This window comes from Trematomus bernacchii, unplaced genomic scaffold (genome assembly GCF_902827165.1).
Source record: "Trematomus bernacchii unplaced genomic scaffold, fTreBer1.1, whole genome shotgun sequence".
NCBI classification, from domain to species: domain Eukaryota; kingdom Metazoa; phylum Chordata; class Actinopteri; order Perciformes; family Nototheniidae; genus Trematomus; species Trematomus bernacchii.
This window is the reverse complement of record NW_022987851.1, coordinates 543,761-561,819: the sequence shown is the minus strand read 5'-3', so window position 1 is coordinate 561,819 and position 18,059 is coordinate 543,761. Positions and strand designations below refer to the sequence as shown.

General features: G+C 40.4%; 1 protein-coding gene across 1 annotated transcript in view; it reads right to left on the bottom strand.

Annotated features, from left to right (window-relative positions):
- Window positions 1-18,059, bottom strand: part of pipox (pipecolic acid oxidase) — a 35,734-nt gene that overhangs the window by 4,165 nt on the left and 13,510 nt on the right. The window contains exons 4-7 of the mRNA XM_034113368.1: window positions 13,957-14,139; window positions 11,230-11,382; window positions 7,713-7,862; window positions 4,230-4,305 (exon numbers count right to left, since the gene is read on the bottom strand). Coding sequence (XP_033969259.1) covers window positions 4,230-4,305; window positions 7,713-7,862; window positions 11,230-11,382; window positions 13,957-14,139 — 562 coding nt within the window. The remainder of the gene's footprint in view (window positions 1-4,229; window positions 4,306-7,712; window positions 7,863-11,229; window positions 11,383-13,956; window positions 14,140-18,059) is intronic.

Sequence of the window (18,059 nt, the reverse complement as noted above, 5' to 3'; positions counted from 1 at the left end):
GTACTCGTTAAGCATAATGGCCCATTTCAGAATTGTATACATTACATTTCTAGATTATTCTGATTATTATTGTGTTGTTGTTGTTGTTTTTTATTACAGCTGGAAAATGAAGAGCTAATGAAATTGCCTAAGATAATGCTGGTAGATATTTTAACCTATAATTATTTTGTAATAGCTAATAATCTAAATCTAAAAATATTATACGTAATTAAAACTGTAAATTAAATATAGTGGATTCCGAAGTAAAACATTGGCTTCCATAATGTAGTGGAGTAGTATAAAGTGAAAATACTACAGTACAAGTACCTACAAATGGAAAAAATACATAATATTTTCTATTAAAGAAATTGGTATGTAATTCATTTGACCAACATTTTTCTAATCTGGGTCTATAGACTTTGAGTCCCTTTATCCCAGCTAGATCCCCTGAAGGCAGAGAACTGTGAGCGGGATATTCATTACAGTGATAATTAGGTAAAGGACATGACTGCATGGAGAGATGGAAAGGTGCCAGGAGACAAGGGAAGAAACAGAGCAGAGGAGAGGTAGAGCGGGCCGGCCTTCAGGGGGCCGCCGCCATGTTAATTAGAGAGGAACACGAATGTAGACCCCAGGCACGGGAGCTTTCACCTCTCACAAAGGACAAGAGCATCTCATTAAAAGTTAAGATCTGTGTGGGAGGTTTGGTGTGTCCTGCAGACAGTGTGGGTATCTCTGCAGACTGTGTGAACAAATCCACTTAAAACCAGTCCACCATTCAATTGATAGAAATATTTGTATTTCAGTCAGTTGACTCACGTTTAAAGAGGACATGTTACTTAAATGTTCAGGTTCATATTTCTATCTAGTGTCTCTCCTGGGACATGTCTCCATGCTTTAATGTTCAAAAAGCTTTTTATTCTTCTCATACTGCCTGTGCTGCAGCACCTCTTTTCACCCTCTGTCTGAAACCAGAGCCCAGTCTGCTCTGATTGGTTAGCTGGCCGGCTCTGTTGTGATTGGTCAACCGCTTAGAGACGTCCCGCCCCTTAACAAATCACGTACAATGGGTTGTTACGTATTGATGTGTTATGTTGTATGTGACTATGTTACTACAGTACTGTGCTGCTGACTGTGTGTCAGTGTATTAGGACGGTTTTGTTTCAACAGGGAAAAGTATCAACAGCAAATTAAAAAGGGAGTGAATTACTGAAATGTTTTACAATATCAAAACTTAATGTAATTTATGTCATTGTACAACTCAGGATTCTGCAACGATATTAGGGTATAGTCACATTTTATTACAAAAAGGCAAACTACGTTTGAGGAATTTGGATAATGGATATAATAAGGATTTAAAAAATGTGATCTTTGGCATCACTCTGAAGTTAAAGCTAATGTTTGTATCACACACGTCTGAAACAATCCTACGCAGCCACCACTGGAATCTAATAGGAGTATAATATATTCACTACAGGGCCTGTTTCTAACCAGTAAGACATTTATTTCCCCTTGGCCTCTCCTCTGTTCTAATACTAAGCCTCGACCCACACAGAAATAACGGCTTTAAATATAAAAAGATTAAAAAGGAAATAAATGTCAATTTCAAATGTCGATTTTGAAATTGAATGTCAACATTATGAATAAAGCTTTGAAGCTTGCAACTTTTCTGTAGAGCCTTTATGAACCAAAGCAGTAATTAAGGCAGCTGAGTCTGAGATACAGTCTGAAGTCACCGAGGACAGCTGAAAAGAAACCAAAAAGTTGGGCGTTGATGATGATGTCATTCTTTGTAGAGCCTGCCAATCAATCATTGTCTAGCTCAATAGACACAAACAGTGTTTGACCGGAATTTGACTGGGACAACTGGCCACTTATAACCAAGCCCCCAGGTAGTACGCCGGGTGTTGACGCACATTTCTGTAGTGGCCTAACAGTGGTATTACAAATTCTGTGTCAGTCCGTGACGTCATTGGGCCCAAATATACCTTTTCCCATTGACTTACATTGGGAGAGAAATGTCTGGAAACTTCACACTACGAAGGCTTGAATAGGTCCTATTGAAATCATTTGGTCCTAAAGGTTGTAAGATGCAGAGGTGTGGACTCGAGTCACATGACTTGGACTCGATTCAGACTCGAGTCACCAATTTGATGACTTTGGACTCGACTTGACAAAATCACAAAACACTTGCGACTCGACTTGGACTTGAACACTAATGACTCGGGACTTGACTTGGACTTGAGCCTTCTGACTTGAGGTGACTTGATGATTTAATTCAGAGGTCTCCAACACGCCGATCGCGAGATGCCGTTAGAAGAGCAGACTCCCGTCGGGGAGAACAGAATCTCCAGCCGCTGCAACTCTTGCTGAGAATCCTTGCAGGCAGGGGCGGGACTTTATTTTGCTGAGCCACCATGCGGCCAATCATATGCGAGGACACACTAGGATCATACCATTATGTGAAAGAAGGGTGGGGGGCAGACGCTCCAAAGACAGCAAGTGTAGTGGTACAGGCCAGCTACACAGAGCGACGGGGAGACGGGGAGCCGGATTTAAATGCAAGCGCGTCGGAAAAAGTCAAGAAATTAGCGAAAACCGAAAAAAGAAGCAGCATCTGGCTGCATTTCAATGATATTGGAGAAAGCAGAGCTGAGTGCAGGATTTGTCAAATGAAAATAACCTTCAGAGCAGGGTTTTTTTTTTGGTAACCACTCAGGATGTATTGTCAGAGGTGGGAGAAGTTCAGATCTTGTACTTGAGTAAAAGTACCAGAGTGTAGGAATACTTGGTTACAATAAAAAGTCCTGCATTCAAAATGTTACAAGTAAAAGTACAAAAGTATTATCATCAAAATACAGTTAAAGTACCACCTGCAGAGGGATCTAGATTCAGGTGTTCTTTTCCCCATAGAGACGCCTCGCTGCACATTATCCCTTGCATAAAGATAGATCGTGGGTCCCTTATAACATGTTGTACACAGTGGAAATAAACATTCTGGTCACCTCAACATCAGGGATCTTATACATTAAACTCCTTCTGAATCAAACCGTCACGGTAGCCTTACCTTACTGATCCCTCTTACAATAGAAGAAAACACGTTACTTTACCAGCAGAGAGAAAAAAGATTATTAAATGATTAATGTGACTAATAAAGAGCAGTTTGATTATTAAGTATTATTCTGTTGATCGATGTCATTACATTTGTTGAAAAGCACATAAGGACTTGTTTAAGACTTGTTTTGTCAAAGTTTAGGACTTGGACTTGACTTGAACTTGCCCATCCTGACTTGAGACTTGACTTGGACTTGAGCGCAAAGACTTGAGACTTGACTCGGACTTGAGCGCAAAGACTTGAGACTTGACTCGGATTTGCAAAACAATGACTTGGTCCCACCTCTGGTAAGATGTGATTAAAGCCGAACCAAGATTTCCCTCATTCATTAATTTGACTAAATAAAAAATGGCTGTGACCTGTGGATTGGAGGTGGGGTTTATAGAAAATGGAAGTGCGCTTGCTCTATGGGCCCAGATACAGGTACTTGAGATTTTGGCTTCATGTGCCACTGAGCAACTTTTATAGGAATAAATGGGGCCCCATCTCAAACTCTATATTCAGACTAAATTATTTTGACATCCAATTGATGCTTTACATATTTCATACTGACATTCATGGCTCCCAGAGAATAAATAGCAATGACAAAGGTTTTGTTTGATACTCCAGTTTACCTACCAAAGAACTAGAAAAAAAGGTCAATTTCAAATCAGCATTAGCTCTACTTTGTGTTTTATGCTAGCAAATGCTAACCATGGTAAACAGTTCCTGTTATATCACTTTGTTATCATTGGAACAGTGAGCATATTACAGTTCAATGTGTGTCACAGCGTCGGTTTTGTATAACTGAACAGTTCACAATGGCTTTCATTTTTGTAAAGCACTTTGGGTTACCTTGTGTTGAAATGTGCTATATAAATAAACTTGCCTTGCCTTGCCTAAATAAATAAATACATTCTCACTGCTGGAATGCTGCTGGGCTCAGCTGTAACTAGGCGACAGCATCTACTAGAGAAGAAAAAACTAATGATAACCAAGAGGATTTGACATGTATACTTTCCCAATACATAACAAGTAGTTGTTTGATACCTGGCAATGTTAAAAGTTGGATAATCTATCCTAACACATATGATTTGTCAAAGATGACCCTTTACATTGACTTCATTATGTTTGAAAGTGTTGTATTGTGAATCACCTGAGAATCCAGCTCCAAACACAATGTTGCTGTAGGCAGGGTGGCAGTCCAGCACAAAATGACTGTCAGGCGTTAGCTGCAAAAAAAAGAATAAAAAATGACTCCAACAGACACTTGTGGACCTTGAAAGCTAAACTGTTCAGGTTTGGAACCAAGGGGCTGATTCTGCCTCTTTTTCCCAATTTGCTTGTACAAACATACACACACATTACAGTTCCAGTCCTGTCAACGTCTTTGTGGAACATGTGTTTAACTGAATGAGTTAATGACGTCTGGTCTAACAAAGGCAATTATTTACATCCACTGCAGAGACACAGGCGATTTAACTCTATGTCCTCTTCTAAAAAGAACTGCTAATGGAAAAAAACAGTAGCTGTTAAGTGAAAAAAAAAGCGTGACTGCCGGGATTTTCAGGGGCTTTGGACAAGGTCACAGAAATGATGTTCTCCCACAGCTTCAATATGTGATCGTGGTGAAAGCTGCTCGCTGTGACACACACACACACACACACACACACACACACACACACACACACACACACACACACACACACACACACACACACACACACACACACACACACACACACACACACACACACACACACACACACACACACACACACACACACACACACACACACACACACACACACACACACACACACACACACACACACACACACACACACCATGAACAGTCTAGTGACTCCAAAAGCTGCAGTGTCCATTACAATAGCACATTTAAATGGGATTAACATGGGTCTCATAACAGTGTAATATTAGCGTTACATGGGCGTCATATCACTGTATTATAGGTGTAATAATAGTGTAACATGAGTGTAATAACAGAGTCATATGGGTATAAGGGTGATATGTAGAAAATAGAAACAATTAATTTTCTAAAATATTGAATGGCCATTTAAGGGTCAAGAAGATGTGTGAGGAGTATTTTGGGATAAAACTGATTCAAGTATGTTGTTAGAAGTCATCAAAAGGTGTTTCCCATTACAAAGATACAGTTGTTAATGTAAGAAAAGTTTAGATAACATCTCAAGAAGAAAAAGGGAGAAAGTGAAACTGTGCTTCTTTCACACAAATCAATCTGGAGATGGTTGCTGAGCCTCCAACTAATTACCCATTAGGGGCAACTTTTCAATTTAGCGGGTTATTTACTAAGACTAGAGATGTGAATTATTCTCGCTAAAGTTGATCTGTTTTGCATAAATGGTCAATATATGTCGGAACATAGCTATGTGAATGTTGGGAACGTTTTGGCGCAAAAGAGAACATTATTTCTGCTGCTGAACTTAACATGTTGTTGAAGAGAAGAAACTTCCATCTTGTATTCTTCCTGTCACAAGGCACCTATATACAAGGAAGTCGTTTCCTGGTGTTTATCCTGAGCAGTGATCAAAATTAAAAGCGAGTTTAGGGAGATTTCTTTGGTCCCTTAGGTTCGTTCCTTTCGTTTTTTTATATTTCCTGATGACCCACAGTATCTGCTGTGTATAGGGCCGCACAATGAATACAAATGTTATCAAAACTGCAATATGTACAAGTGCAATATTCAAATCACAGAAAGTACAATAATTGTAGATGCTATATATGACCCGCCCTAGCAAAATCAGTCGGATGTTGCAACGGTGCATTCCGAGATAAATGAGGATTGATGTGAAAAATCTGGGGTTTAGGTTGATTTAATTTTTTTTTTTTTAAAGTCTTAGCTTTCAGAATATGAAACACACCCTCACCAACTCTCTTCCTCGAGGCATCGATACGATACATGACTCTGTGAACAATGAGCTGAAGTTGAACATTATGAGAGGTATAGCCTGCTAACAAGCTTGGCTATAGACCAGGGGTGTCAAACTCAAGGTTGTTTTAAAAGGGACCTATCATGCAAAATGCACTTTTGTACGTCTTTTATACATGAATATGTGTCCCCGGTGTTCCAGGGATCTCACCAAGTGTCAGAAAACACAACCCTCTCTATTTTCCTCCATACCCAAATCTCTAAAAAAGGGGCTGCAACGGATCTGATAAAAACTGATCCAGATTTGAACACTGTCCTGACGTCAGGACAGTGGCGCTACGGCTATTGGGCCAACTCCACCAATCAGGAGGAGACAGCCACGGCCATTGCCGTTCGAAAGCGCTGGAGACGCTGTAGTACATATGCCAGGCCTGTAGGTGGTGCTGTTCTCACTGAATCAACCCTTGCTAAAACAGAGCTAGAAATTGTCAAATTGAGCAAAATGAGGCATGGCTAAAATGCATGATCTGTTTAGTATTTTGAAAAAAAAAAAGTATAAATATGTCTTATATACAGTAGGTATGGTCCTACACTATATTATTCAAATATAGCATGATAGGTCCACTTTAAATGTGCTATATAAATAAACAAAGATTGAGATTGAGATTGAAAGTTACAACCGGCCCTTTGAGTGCAACCATAATGCTGATGTGGCCCACGATGACATTTAGTTTGACCCCCCTGCTATAGACAAACAAAGATTCCAGAATCATAGCTAATCCAGTTGTGGTCCTAAGGGGGGGCGAGGGGTACTATGCCCCCACAATATTATGCCCTGATACCCCTCTTAATGTAACTATGATAAGGCATTTTCCAACAAACTTTGAACGCCTTTTTCTCATAATCCTGTCTTAGTAACATTAATTGAATTATGTAAAATATATTGCTGAATATTTGGAGAACAAACACAATAAGGATATTATCAGAAAGCTAAGATTCTCCTCTTTCATGACTGATTTTGATAGCATGCCACATATGTGTTAAAATACCACTTCGAATAGACTTTTGTGGAGCTGGAGAGATAATGGGCCTACAAATGGTATTCTGCATTTGAAAAAAAATTAACAAAACAAATTTGTGTTGAAAATAAAACAAAAAATAGGATGTCAGGGAACTCACAAATTGTAAGAAAATAAAACCCTCTCTCTTTTCCTCCGTACACAAATCTCTAAAAGCGGGGGTGCAACGGAGCTGATCCAGATTTGCTGCCGACATGACGTAATATCGGCAATGCGGACCAACGGCACTATCAGAAACGTTGCTATCAGAAACAATGCCTGACTGTTTTGGAGGTAATATGGTCTTTGTTTACATTAGCAAGCATCGCTAACACTCAGAGCTAACCTGTACTGGAGAGAGCATGTGTAAAAAAGCAAGAAATATAAAAAGGGACTCACCTTGTAGTAAACCCGCAAGAGAAAAAGCATTTGAGCTCCACACTGTTTCAGAAATAATCCATGACGTGGTTTGGAACATGATATGGCATTTAATCACGGCAGTGGCGGACTGGCCATCGGGACGTTCGGAACGAATCCCGATGGGCCGGTACCGAAGGGGGCAGATCGGGCCACTCGCCCCGCAGCGAGGCTCCCCCCCCCGTTGACAATTCACTAGCATTCCCTTTTAATGAGCATGGTCCATGTTGTGCTGACTGTTGTGCTGACTGACCGTGTACATGCAGCTCTCCACCACAGCCGGCTCGGGGATGAGGCCAGGAAAACAGCGGGCTACGTAGCGCTGGAGGATGCCGATATCAGACCTGTCTGTCTGCTTGTCTCTGTGGTCTGGGTCTGTCTCACCTCCGATATGGTAGCAAATCTGCACACACAATGACATCATCAAAAAATCATATTTACTTCTCCATGAAACAGCAAAAGCTTTGCAACCATGCTTTCTTTGTTCATGGTATAACACCATCTAACTATATTCAGTTTTTCTATTTATAGTAGTATTTATTACATTTGAAGTTTTTGCATGCATTTTTAAGAGGATATCTTATGCTCATTTTCATGTTTGATATTTGTATTTTGTGCCTCTACTGTGACATGTCTCCATGCTTTAATGTTCAAAAAGTTATTTATTTTTCTCATACTGCAGCACCTCTTTTCACCCTCTGTCTGAAACCAGAGCCCAGTCTGCACTGGTTTCAAATACCTACAAAATAAAAAGCTAATTTAATGTAAGTGTTCAAAAAGAGTTTGACGCCCTACGCCCATCTAATGTGAAAATAAGCACAACAAATAGAATGCATGAGTCTCATAGAAAAGTGACATTTTAGAGAAAAACTTGAAATTTGGACAACATACCTTATAGAAAAGTGAATCTTTAAAGTAACGAGTATTGTATGAGGACAGAATCCCAATACTCTGTTTATACAGCTGAAGGAGTATTAGTATGTCATCAGGTAATATTTTATTTAGAGTTGAGTAAAAAGGCAGGAAATAATGTCATGTCCCTTATTAATACTTTTGTTAAAGCGAGGAGGAGTGACTGAACACACTCCATACTTCCAAAGCGGCTCCTGTCAGTACAGCGAGGAGGCAGTGGGAGAAAAAAGAGGTTTGATGTTTTTCTGTCAGGTCCATGCAGCAAAAACCATAAAAACCCCGCAAGGATCTACACTTTTTGTTCTCCTGCCTCATTTTTATATTTTTTCCAAATGATGTAAAATGGTCCCAACATTGGGACATACAGTAGCTTTGGTGACTGCGTCTCAGTGGATAATGTGACGTGGCAGCATCTGTCCAGCCCTCTCTTCTCTGTGGTCTGCTATTAGTCTGTGAGCTCCTGCTGCCCCACCATAACGCCAGACATATAGATGTGTTATCAGATGACATGAAGCCCAGCACAACCCCCACCACTAATCTGATGTAGAGGGAGGACAAATCCTATTTTACAGTTGACTTTGCGGCATGGATTGTTATTTATGATTGGACTGCAATCGTTCTACCGTGGCAATGTGATTCTCAAAAGCAGCATTCCAGCAAAATGTTGTCATACTGAACAATTCATATTGATGGAGCAGAGTTACATTACGGTGTGGGGCCGGTGCGAACGTGCTACAAGGCCCACAACACTTAGGTTAGAAGGAATAAGCTGCAGTTTCTAAAACGATGCAAATATAAAAACACAAATATGCCCAAACACATGCAAATTAAGAAAAATCTTCACCCACTTGACAACACATGCGCAGCATTCATAAAACGTTCACTAACTTGGCGAAACGTGTGGAGCGTTTACTAAAAGCACTGCATAAATGAAACGTTCCAAATACAAAAACCTGCCAATAAAACAAAGAAGCTCAAAACACAATAGAAAGAGGGACACAACAAGTGACAGCTGGGACCGGAGTGCTTTTTGACGTTGTTTTTTCATCAATATATTTTAAATGACTAGGTTAGCTACCTTAGCTACTTCACTTACGGCAGATCTCCAATGATATCGGAATTGTTTCCAAATGCTGTGCCTGTGCTGTCAAGTCGGTGAAGATGTTTCTTCGTGTGTTTTGGCACATTTGTTTTTAGATATTTGCATTCCTTTGGAAAGTGCGGCATATCTCCTAATGGAAGTCTTTAGAGCAGTTGTAGCCACCAAATCAATTAAATAAATAATGTTTTGGTATAGAAATACATTATTTATTTTCGGTTGCAGTACAAAATCTAAAAAGTATTATTTTATATTAATACATAAACATAAAAAAATATTGCCAATTGAATTATATTGTAGTGCTTATAAAAAAGTATTCAGCCCCCTGAATGTTTTCATTGTGGACTTTTTCGACACTCAACCAAGTTACCAAAAGTAAGGATGGATACATAAATCACAAATCACAGGCTAAATAAATAAGAAGATGTATTTTTGAGCAGGAGAAGGAGCCCACATTACAGAGGAATGGCTTCAAACTACAGTGCTACTGTTTTTATTTTATATTTGACAGACGATGCATTTAAAATGTGGTTTAACGATTCCCTTCAAATGCTAAGGTGATGTTATTTTCAGTAACGTTCTGAGCACGTGTTTCCTTTTCCCTCTCTGTACAGTTTATTATTTTCAGCCCCAATTACCTGTGTGTTAGTCCACCAACAAATATAGTGCCCTCCCTCCAAACAACAAGATATATATCTAAAACTAAGAAACTGTAAGCTGTATCTGAAAATGAAAACCTATAAAGCACTACCTGAGCTGGACTCTAAAGGTTGCTTGGTTTAGGTAACAATAGCTAACTGCTTATATGCTCCCAAGACAGTCCGTAGGTGCAAACCCCCGCAATGTAGTGAATGGAGAATTCAAGCTGAACTGTTCATATAGTTGTTATTTAAGTCAAAAGCTTCCAGGTTCAAGTTGATTATAAAATAATGAATAATGTATATCTAAATATGTCTGTATAATGGTCAGTTAAATGATATTATGGTTATAAGACAACACATACTTTGGCATTCTATCATGGGATATATCATAAGAAAAATAAAATGCTCTCGTGTGTGTGTGTGTGTGTGTGTGTGTGTGTGTGTGTGTGTGTGTGTGTGTGTGTGTGTGTGTGTGTGTGTGTGTGTGTGTGTGTGCCTTAAAAGGGTCCCATTATGCTTTTTGGGGTCTCTAGGAAGTTGTTGTGCTTGTAAATAGACTGCAAAGGCTAAATTCCCAAAGTTCCTTCCGAAGGGAGTATTCTCGCCCTGCCTGAACGCCTCCATTGGACTCCTTGTTATACTCGCGCTTATATTGGTTAACACATTGTACATGATAGGCTAAGGTCAGGGACATTTGCGACACATCGTTGAGTGGTTGACCAATCACAACAGAGCCGGCCAGCTGACCAATCAGAGCAGACTGGGCTATGGTTTCAGACAGAGGGTGAAAAGAGGTGCTGCAGCACAGGCAGTATGAGAAAAATAAAGAACTTTTTGAACATTAAAGCATGGAGACATTACAGCAGAAGCACAACATACAAATATGGACCTGAAAATGAGCATAATAGGGCCCCTTTAATTAGATAAAGAAAGCTGGGTTTGCTTCAGGGTACACATAGTGTATAAAAAATGAAGTCAAGTGATCATCTAAAAAACCGATAGACAAACTGCATTAAAAATGTAATCATCATTAATACAGTCCATTTCATATTAATACCATGAATATTTGATGGTTCTGCACATAAAGGAGGGATTCGCTTCTGGAGAGTCAGACATACCTTAACCAGGCCGGGGTACTCGTTGGACGGGAGGCCGTAGATGTGCTTATCAGATTCCTCACCCTCAGTCTGCAGGAAGCAGGGAAAGCGCTTCTTCACGTCATATGTTCCAGGAACCTTCTCTTTCCAGTAGCACACGTTGATCTTCTGCACCTAGAGTAGTGAAAACCAGAAAACCATTAATACCATGTCCTCCTGAATGATCGACCAAAGTGTTTACTGTGCATCCTTTTGATGAAATGCAGAGGGTTTTACAAGGACAGCCTACCAACTCAACACATCCTCTACAAAATAACTAATTATGTCATTGGGGTTGTTTGTCGGTGTCTGTTAACATATGACTATGAAGAAAATAATAAAATGTCCTTTTTCTAATCTTTTAATTTTATGATTCAATGCTATAGGCTCAAACTTCTATGTATTGTGTAAGGATTCCTCTTGTCATAATTACACATTAAGAGATCCTGTCCATCAATAAACTTATATATATTATATATATATAAATATAAATATATTTTTTTCCCAGAATGAGGACAACGAGGTTTGTCCCCTCGTGTTATTGGAAAGGATCTCCTGTTGGCCAGTATCCTTTTGGTTAGGGACTAGGCACAGAAACCTTTTTCATATTTTTTGATGTCATGGTATACAATTAAATACTAGTATACATGCAGAACATTTGTCATCTCAAGTTCTAAGTGATGTCCAGTGGTCTCCAGTCAGAGCAATACATTAGCTTGTGCGGATACCTTAGCTTGCTTTGCCTTTTCACTGTGTCATAATTCATGGTTTAAATCTACGCTGGAATCATGGCGTGAAGCTGGGGTACAAAGTGGTAATTTAATTTATTTGCATTTGTTATAGTGCATTAAGGTCCCTAATTAATGTTAATTATAGATGTCAGAAAAGCCCTTACAACTGATTGACTGGCATAACATTAGCAGCTTGCAAGCTTACCTTATAGTACAACACCTACTCCATCCTCCTCATCTCTTATTCTCTCTAATAGAAGTGCAATTACAAAAGTAGCTCTGCAGTGGTGAAGTGAGAATTGGGATTTAATGAAATGTACACATGGTTGTACAAATGACGTCCATCAGAGAGTGGCAGTAATAAGGACACATTGTTCAGGAGCTTTCAGTGTAATGAACTAACCGGCCGTGCACTCATTCCCGGGGACGATAAAAATGCAGACAGAAGTGCTCCGGCGTGCTCAGAGCCTGCGCTTTTCTACCAGTTCACTCAGGCATGCCGTTCCCCAGGCCCCCCCCAGCCTGCTGCTGGCCTGAATAATGCAATTCCAATATCAACTCCAATTCTTCACTCTTAACAGCTGTCTGCTTGTTTTCCCATCACCTACTCTTTTCTGGCTGTGTGGCATTTTGCAAGATGGAAAAGGGTGCCTTGCTGACTAAGGCCTCTGAGCTGATTAAATATGGAGGAGTAATGCTTTTGTTTCTGTGCCATGTGGAAGCCATTTAGGGGGGACAGGCAGCATCCTAGTGATAATATTAGCTTTGAGATGGACAAGTTGATAACGTAGTTTATAATGTGTGGCTTATTCTGCTGAGGCATAATATATGAAAGATGCACACATACAACACATTCACACCTTTTCCCACACACAAATGAGTAAAGAAAAACAATTGTACGTACTTTACACTAGGGCTGCAACAAACGACTCATTTGATAATCGATTATTCGGATCGTTAAGGTTTTAACTGTACTACTACTTTTATACTGCTTATCGATCCGGTCCTTTAATGGTACTCTTAACGGTTCTTTTGAAATAAAAATAAGGTAAATTAACTAAACAAATTGTGAACATAATTAACATTGCTTTTTATTTAAATTAAATAAATAATATTTCACATCAAAAGAAACAACAGTGTTTTAACACATCGTATTAAATAATGTGATGACAGAACTGTAAACAGAATAGCTGAAACTTTAACAAAATAAATAACTCAGTTACCTCTAATCATGAGGCGCTTTCACACCGCAGTACTTTTCCCACAAAGGTTAATCAGAACTTAGTTCATGAGAACTCTTTAGTTCAAATTAATTGATATATATATATTAGCTGTACACTTTACGAATATAATAGTTTTTTATGGACAACTTTATCATTAAATCTCGTCCAAGACCGATAACGTTGGAGCTTAACTGCGCGTAAAACACACGTGATGACGTCACCAACGAATCAACGACTGAATTAGTTGGCAACTAATTTGGTCATCGATTTTAATCGATTAAGTCGATTAGTTGTTGCACCCCTACTTTACACATACCAAGCTTCATAGGGCACATGTCTTTCCAGAATATTGTAGTATATTACTTTCCTACCGAAGACTGTGAAACTCTTGCAATATATAGTATACTATCTTATAATGTATTAATTTTATTTCTGTGTGCTACTTCACTTCTGTTGTGTATTTATATATATATATCATTCCGCTGTTGGCGCTGTGCTAGGTGGCAGCCTGTTGCAGCAGCTCCCTGTCAAAAATGTCCCAATTTGGGATCAATAAAGTACCTCTTATTTTATCTTATTTGTATATGATATCTAAAATGCTGGTACCTATAATTTATTTTCATTCGTTTTCTTTTTTTTATTCCTGTATGTGTGTTTATGATGTATGCTTCTATGACAGTGTCTACTGTATGCGAAAAGTGTTATATAACTTTAATGTATTATTATTATAATATAATATACCATTATTGCAATACCTTCAGTGGCAACTGCAATCCAATGTGGGCCAGCAGTTTATTAGCCCAGGGTCCAGCGGTGATCACCAAGCTCTTGGCTCGATAAACACCAGCAGAGGTTGAAACTGTCACAACAGGGCCAGGCGTGATGTCCGTCACCTTCTCTTTGTCTCTTATGACCCCACCCAGCTTCTGAAACTGCCCCTGGGAAGAGAGAACAAAAGAACACTTGTTACTTCCCTGATATCATGAAAATAAGGCTCCGTTTACACGGAAAGAAAAACGAAAACAAACAGAATTCGATATCAAAAAAGTCTTCAGTCCACATGGAATCGGCTCAATAAACGTGTCCGTCCACACGGGACCGCTCGACCCGCAGGAGACGCTGTAGCAGGGGCGCCGGAAGCAGGGGGGCCAAGGGGCCATTGGCCCCCCCACTTTACAGCCTTGCCCCACATTTTCGCAGCGGCGGATGCTGCGGAACAGTACATCCCGTTTCAATAATTCCCCTCTACTCTAAAGTCACATCTAAAAAGAACGCCATCTGATCTAGCTGTGTATATTTTTGTTATTTTTGCAAATTGAGGAGATGATAAGACAATCTCATTAGCTACAGGCAGCGACAGAGGCTCATATATTGCATTAGGTAAAATAAAGCAGGCAAACATAACAGGAAGAATATGTACATTTTAATCCAATCAAAGAGGACATTGTCCCACCATTCAAATGTAGGCTATCCATGTAAATTACAACCAATAAAAGAGCTTAGATTTGTTTCTTTGTTACGTTGTTCTGTGTCAGCCGTTAACCTAGAAAGATAAACTTAGCTATTGATATTGCAAACATGTCAGAAGAACCAGCGCATAAGATAATAAAATACAGTCAAAGAAAACTGAACTTCAACAACGTCAATGTGACATCCCTGACATCCACAACTCTGGAGCCTGGCCCTTCAACCATAGAACCAGCGCAGCCAGATGAACCCCAAAGCAGCAGCTCTGCGACAGCTGAGACTGTCAAAACCGCCGGCATCGTTGAACCGAAACAGGCTGGTTACGACTGCGTGGAGGTTTGTTGTCGGGACATTGAGAAGGGTAAAGCTGCACAGCTAATTGTAAATAAAAAGGAGACCGCTAGATCGTCTGGGCAAAGAGAAAGGTACTTCAAAGCAGAATGGTACAAAAACAGAGAGTGGTTAATTCTTTGCAAAACCACTAAACGGGCCTTCTGTGAAATATGCAGATTTGCTGCTGTCAAACGGCTTGTAACTTTCTCCAAATGTGGAGATGACAGCTTTGTAAATACCGGAGTTAATAACTGGAAAAAGTGCCCAAGCCTCTCCTGGACAGCCACGAAAAGTCTCATTTTCACAGAGAGTGTGTTAAAAAAAAGGGCGCTTACTTCAGTCAAACAACAGTCAACATTCAGCTTGTCAAACAAGAGCGTATTGAGCAGGAAAAAATAAGTGATGGAATGATGGAGCAACTGCGCTGTCATATGTGTGTGCTGGACCTGTATAGTTTAATTTACAGGAAAGGAGTGAGCAGAGGGTAGAGTTGTCCATTCTTGTTCTGTTTTCAGTGACTATCTTCCTCCCCGTGCTGAACACCCTCTCAGACTTTCAGTTGCGCGCGCTACTAAAGAGACGCGTTACCATGGAAACCAAACAATGGTGTAGCTGTATTAAAGTCCGAGTGGAAACAGTAACATTTGGAGCGTTATGTTAGAATGAAACAGGTCGTGACTCACAAATCAGATTTAGTCAGAAATCGGGAGAAATGCGGGACAAATATGACCCCGGGAGGAAACCGGGAGAGGGCAATGAAATCGGGAGTGTCCCGCGAAAATCGGAAGGGTTGGCAAGTATGTCACATACACACGCACTTTTTGCCCCCCCACTTCTGAAATGAATCCTGCGCCGCTGCGCTGTAGTACATATGCCGGGCCTGTAAGTGGCGCTGTACTTCCACCACAAAATACACCAAAAGCAGCGAAGAAGACCTCCCGAGCATGGTTGCCATGGTTGCCCTTCTGTTTATTCTCCGCGGTGGATTCAGCGGTGACGCGGGGGTGAGCAGCAGAGGTGGGGAGAGGCAGGGCTCTGCCTGTTTCGGCGGCCTCTGTTTCTCTTTTTCTCCCTCCCCGAGGCGAGCGTGTGCTCCTGCTGTAAAAGGCAGGTGCACCGCACCCGCTGCCACTAACTCTGAGCCTGGCTCCTGAGCAGGACGTTCTCCCCGGTAGTCCACCAGCAGATACAAATCCCCCACCTCTCCGCCTCTTCCAAGGGACGAGGGAAGCGTGGGGGGGGTCTGCTGGAGGCTCCTGCTGGGTGCACTGTCCTGCGAGATACCGGGACCTGGCTCGAAACACTCGGAACACTGTTGTTGTTGTTGGTGAAACACATCAGCAATGCCGTTTGACCCCCAAGAGCGTTCCGTCCGCAGATCTACCCACCTTGGGACCCGTTAGCGTTTGAGGGCTCCGTTTCCGCAGTTCCGTTACGGCCTCGTGTGAACGAACCGTCCATACGATAGAGAACTGTAGTGGATACAACCCGTTCCGTCTCTGCGTAAACGGAGCCTAAGTGTTATCTCTGAGTCTAAATATTGTATGTTGATTTCCAGAGCTTACCATTGGACTATTTCTACATTCAGACACATTAGTGTTGACAATAAGAAATGTGCTCTCACTACCGCCCCAATTATACAATATGTTAGCTATCTCTACATGAGGACTTTCTCGTAACCAGGTAACCACAATGCATGCACCGGTACACACACTTATTAAGCTAAATAACAACACTTTTTATTTTTTTAAACCCTGGTCAAGAAACAAAATGATTTGCAGGTGCAGCTGCCTGTCAGTACAGTTAAACACTTCTTACTATTCCCATAAATTCACTTACTCCTATAGCTGTTCAATAGCCATTTTTATCCATCGCTAGCATGGGAAGGCAAAGTTAGTTTAAAGGCTAACTGCTGAATGAGTTAGCATTTTGGCACTTCTGGTTTGCTCAAAGTCAATGATATATAAATGAGTTTTTGGTTAAAAAGTTAATATATCTCTTAAAAATAGCTGTTGTTAACAAGTGACTAATTTAAACTATTGAACATCATCAAGCCGAACACAAGTAAGAGGAACGAGGAGCATCACGTGTAAATGTATCATTGTTGCTCGAGTAGACTGCCTGAACCAGCTTGCAGGTTTGGCCCCATTTAAGGGTGTAGTTCATTTATAGCCTTATGTTAGTTATTTATTTCTGGCTGTTGCATTTACAACTTAAAGTGTTCTTGCCAAACAAAACGTGTTAGTCATAAAGGTTTGTTTGCCACAGAGCTTAATGTTTGCCAAACTAAAAGCTAATGGAAAAAAACCCATAGACTTTGGCTTTTGTGTCCCATACAGTGCACAGTTAAGCTAGCCAACATCACTGCAGTGACTTGTTAAAGAAGGTTGGTGTGTGGTCATCACACAGACTTGAGCTGACCCTGCATACAGCCCTGAGTTTATTTTGAAAGAGAACACAAAAAGAGAGAAAGAGAAAGAAAACATTAAGAAACCAGAGATAATGAAATAAGACAGATCAATAGTGACATCTATTAGGATATAATACTAAAGCCAAGAGGCTATTAAAGAGTCAAGGCATGAAAATGCACAAGGAAATAATCTACGGATCTACAACACATCTATCACTACAAGCTTTAATGTATAATTGACTGCTGCTTCACAATAGAGCGGCTGAACAATCTGTCCAGTCAATTGAAAATGGCACCTCACTGAAATAACAAAGCAGAGTTTTGTGCTTGACCTGGCAGCCATGGATGGCTCTGTTCTCCTCCAGTGCCTCTCCTCAGTGCTGGCAGTCCAGTAATGTGAATTTATTGCTGGTGTGCACTATTATTAGATTAAAACAATGGGCATAAAATATGTTCAATTATCCACATCTTGGTATCTTTCAGCCCAACTCTCTAACGAGTTCTTTTGTAAATGTTGCATGGCACAGATTTCTTAAGTCAAGACACGGCTTTCTGCCTTCACCCTGGAACAGACACAAAGTTTGTTTTATGTTTTATCTAAATGTTTTTTTTAAAAGTACACTGGCTAATCTATCTGAAAGGTCCGGG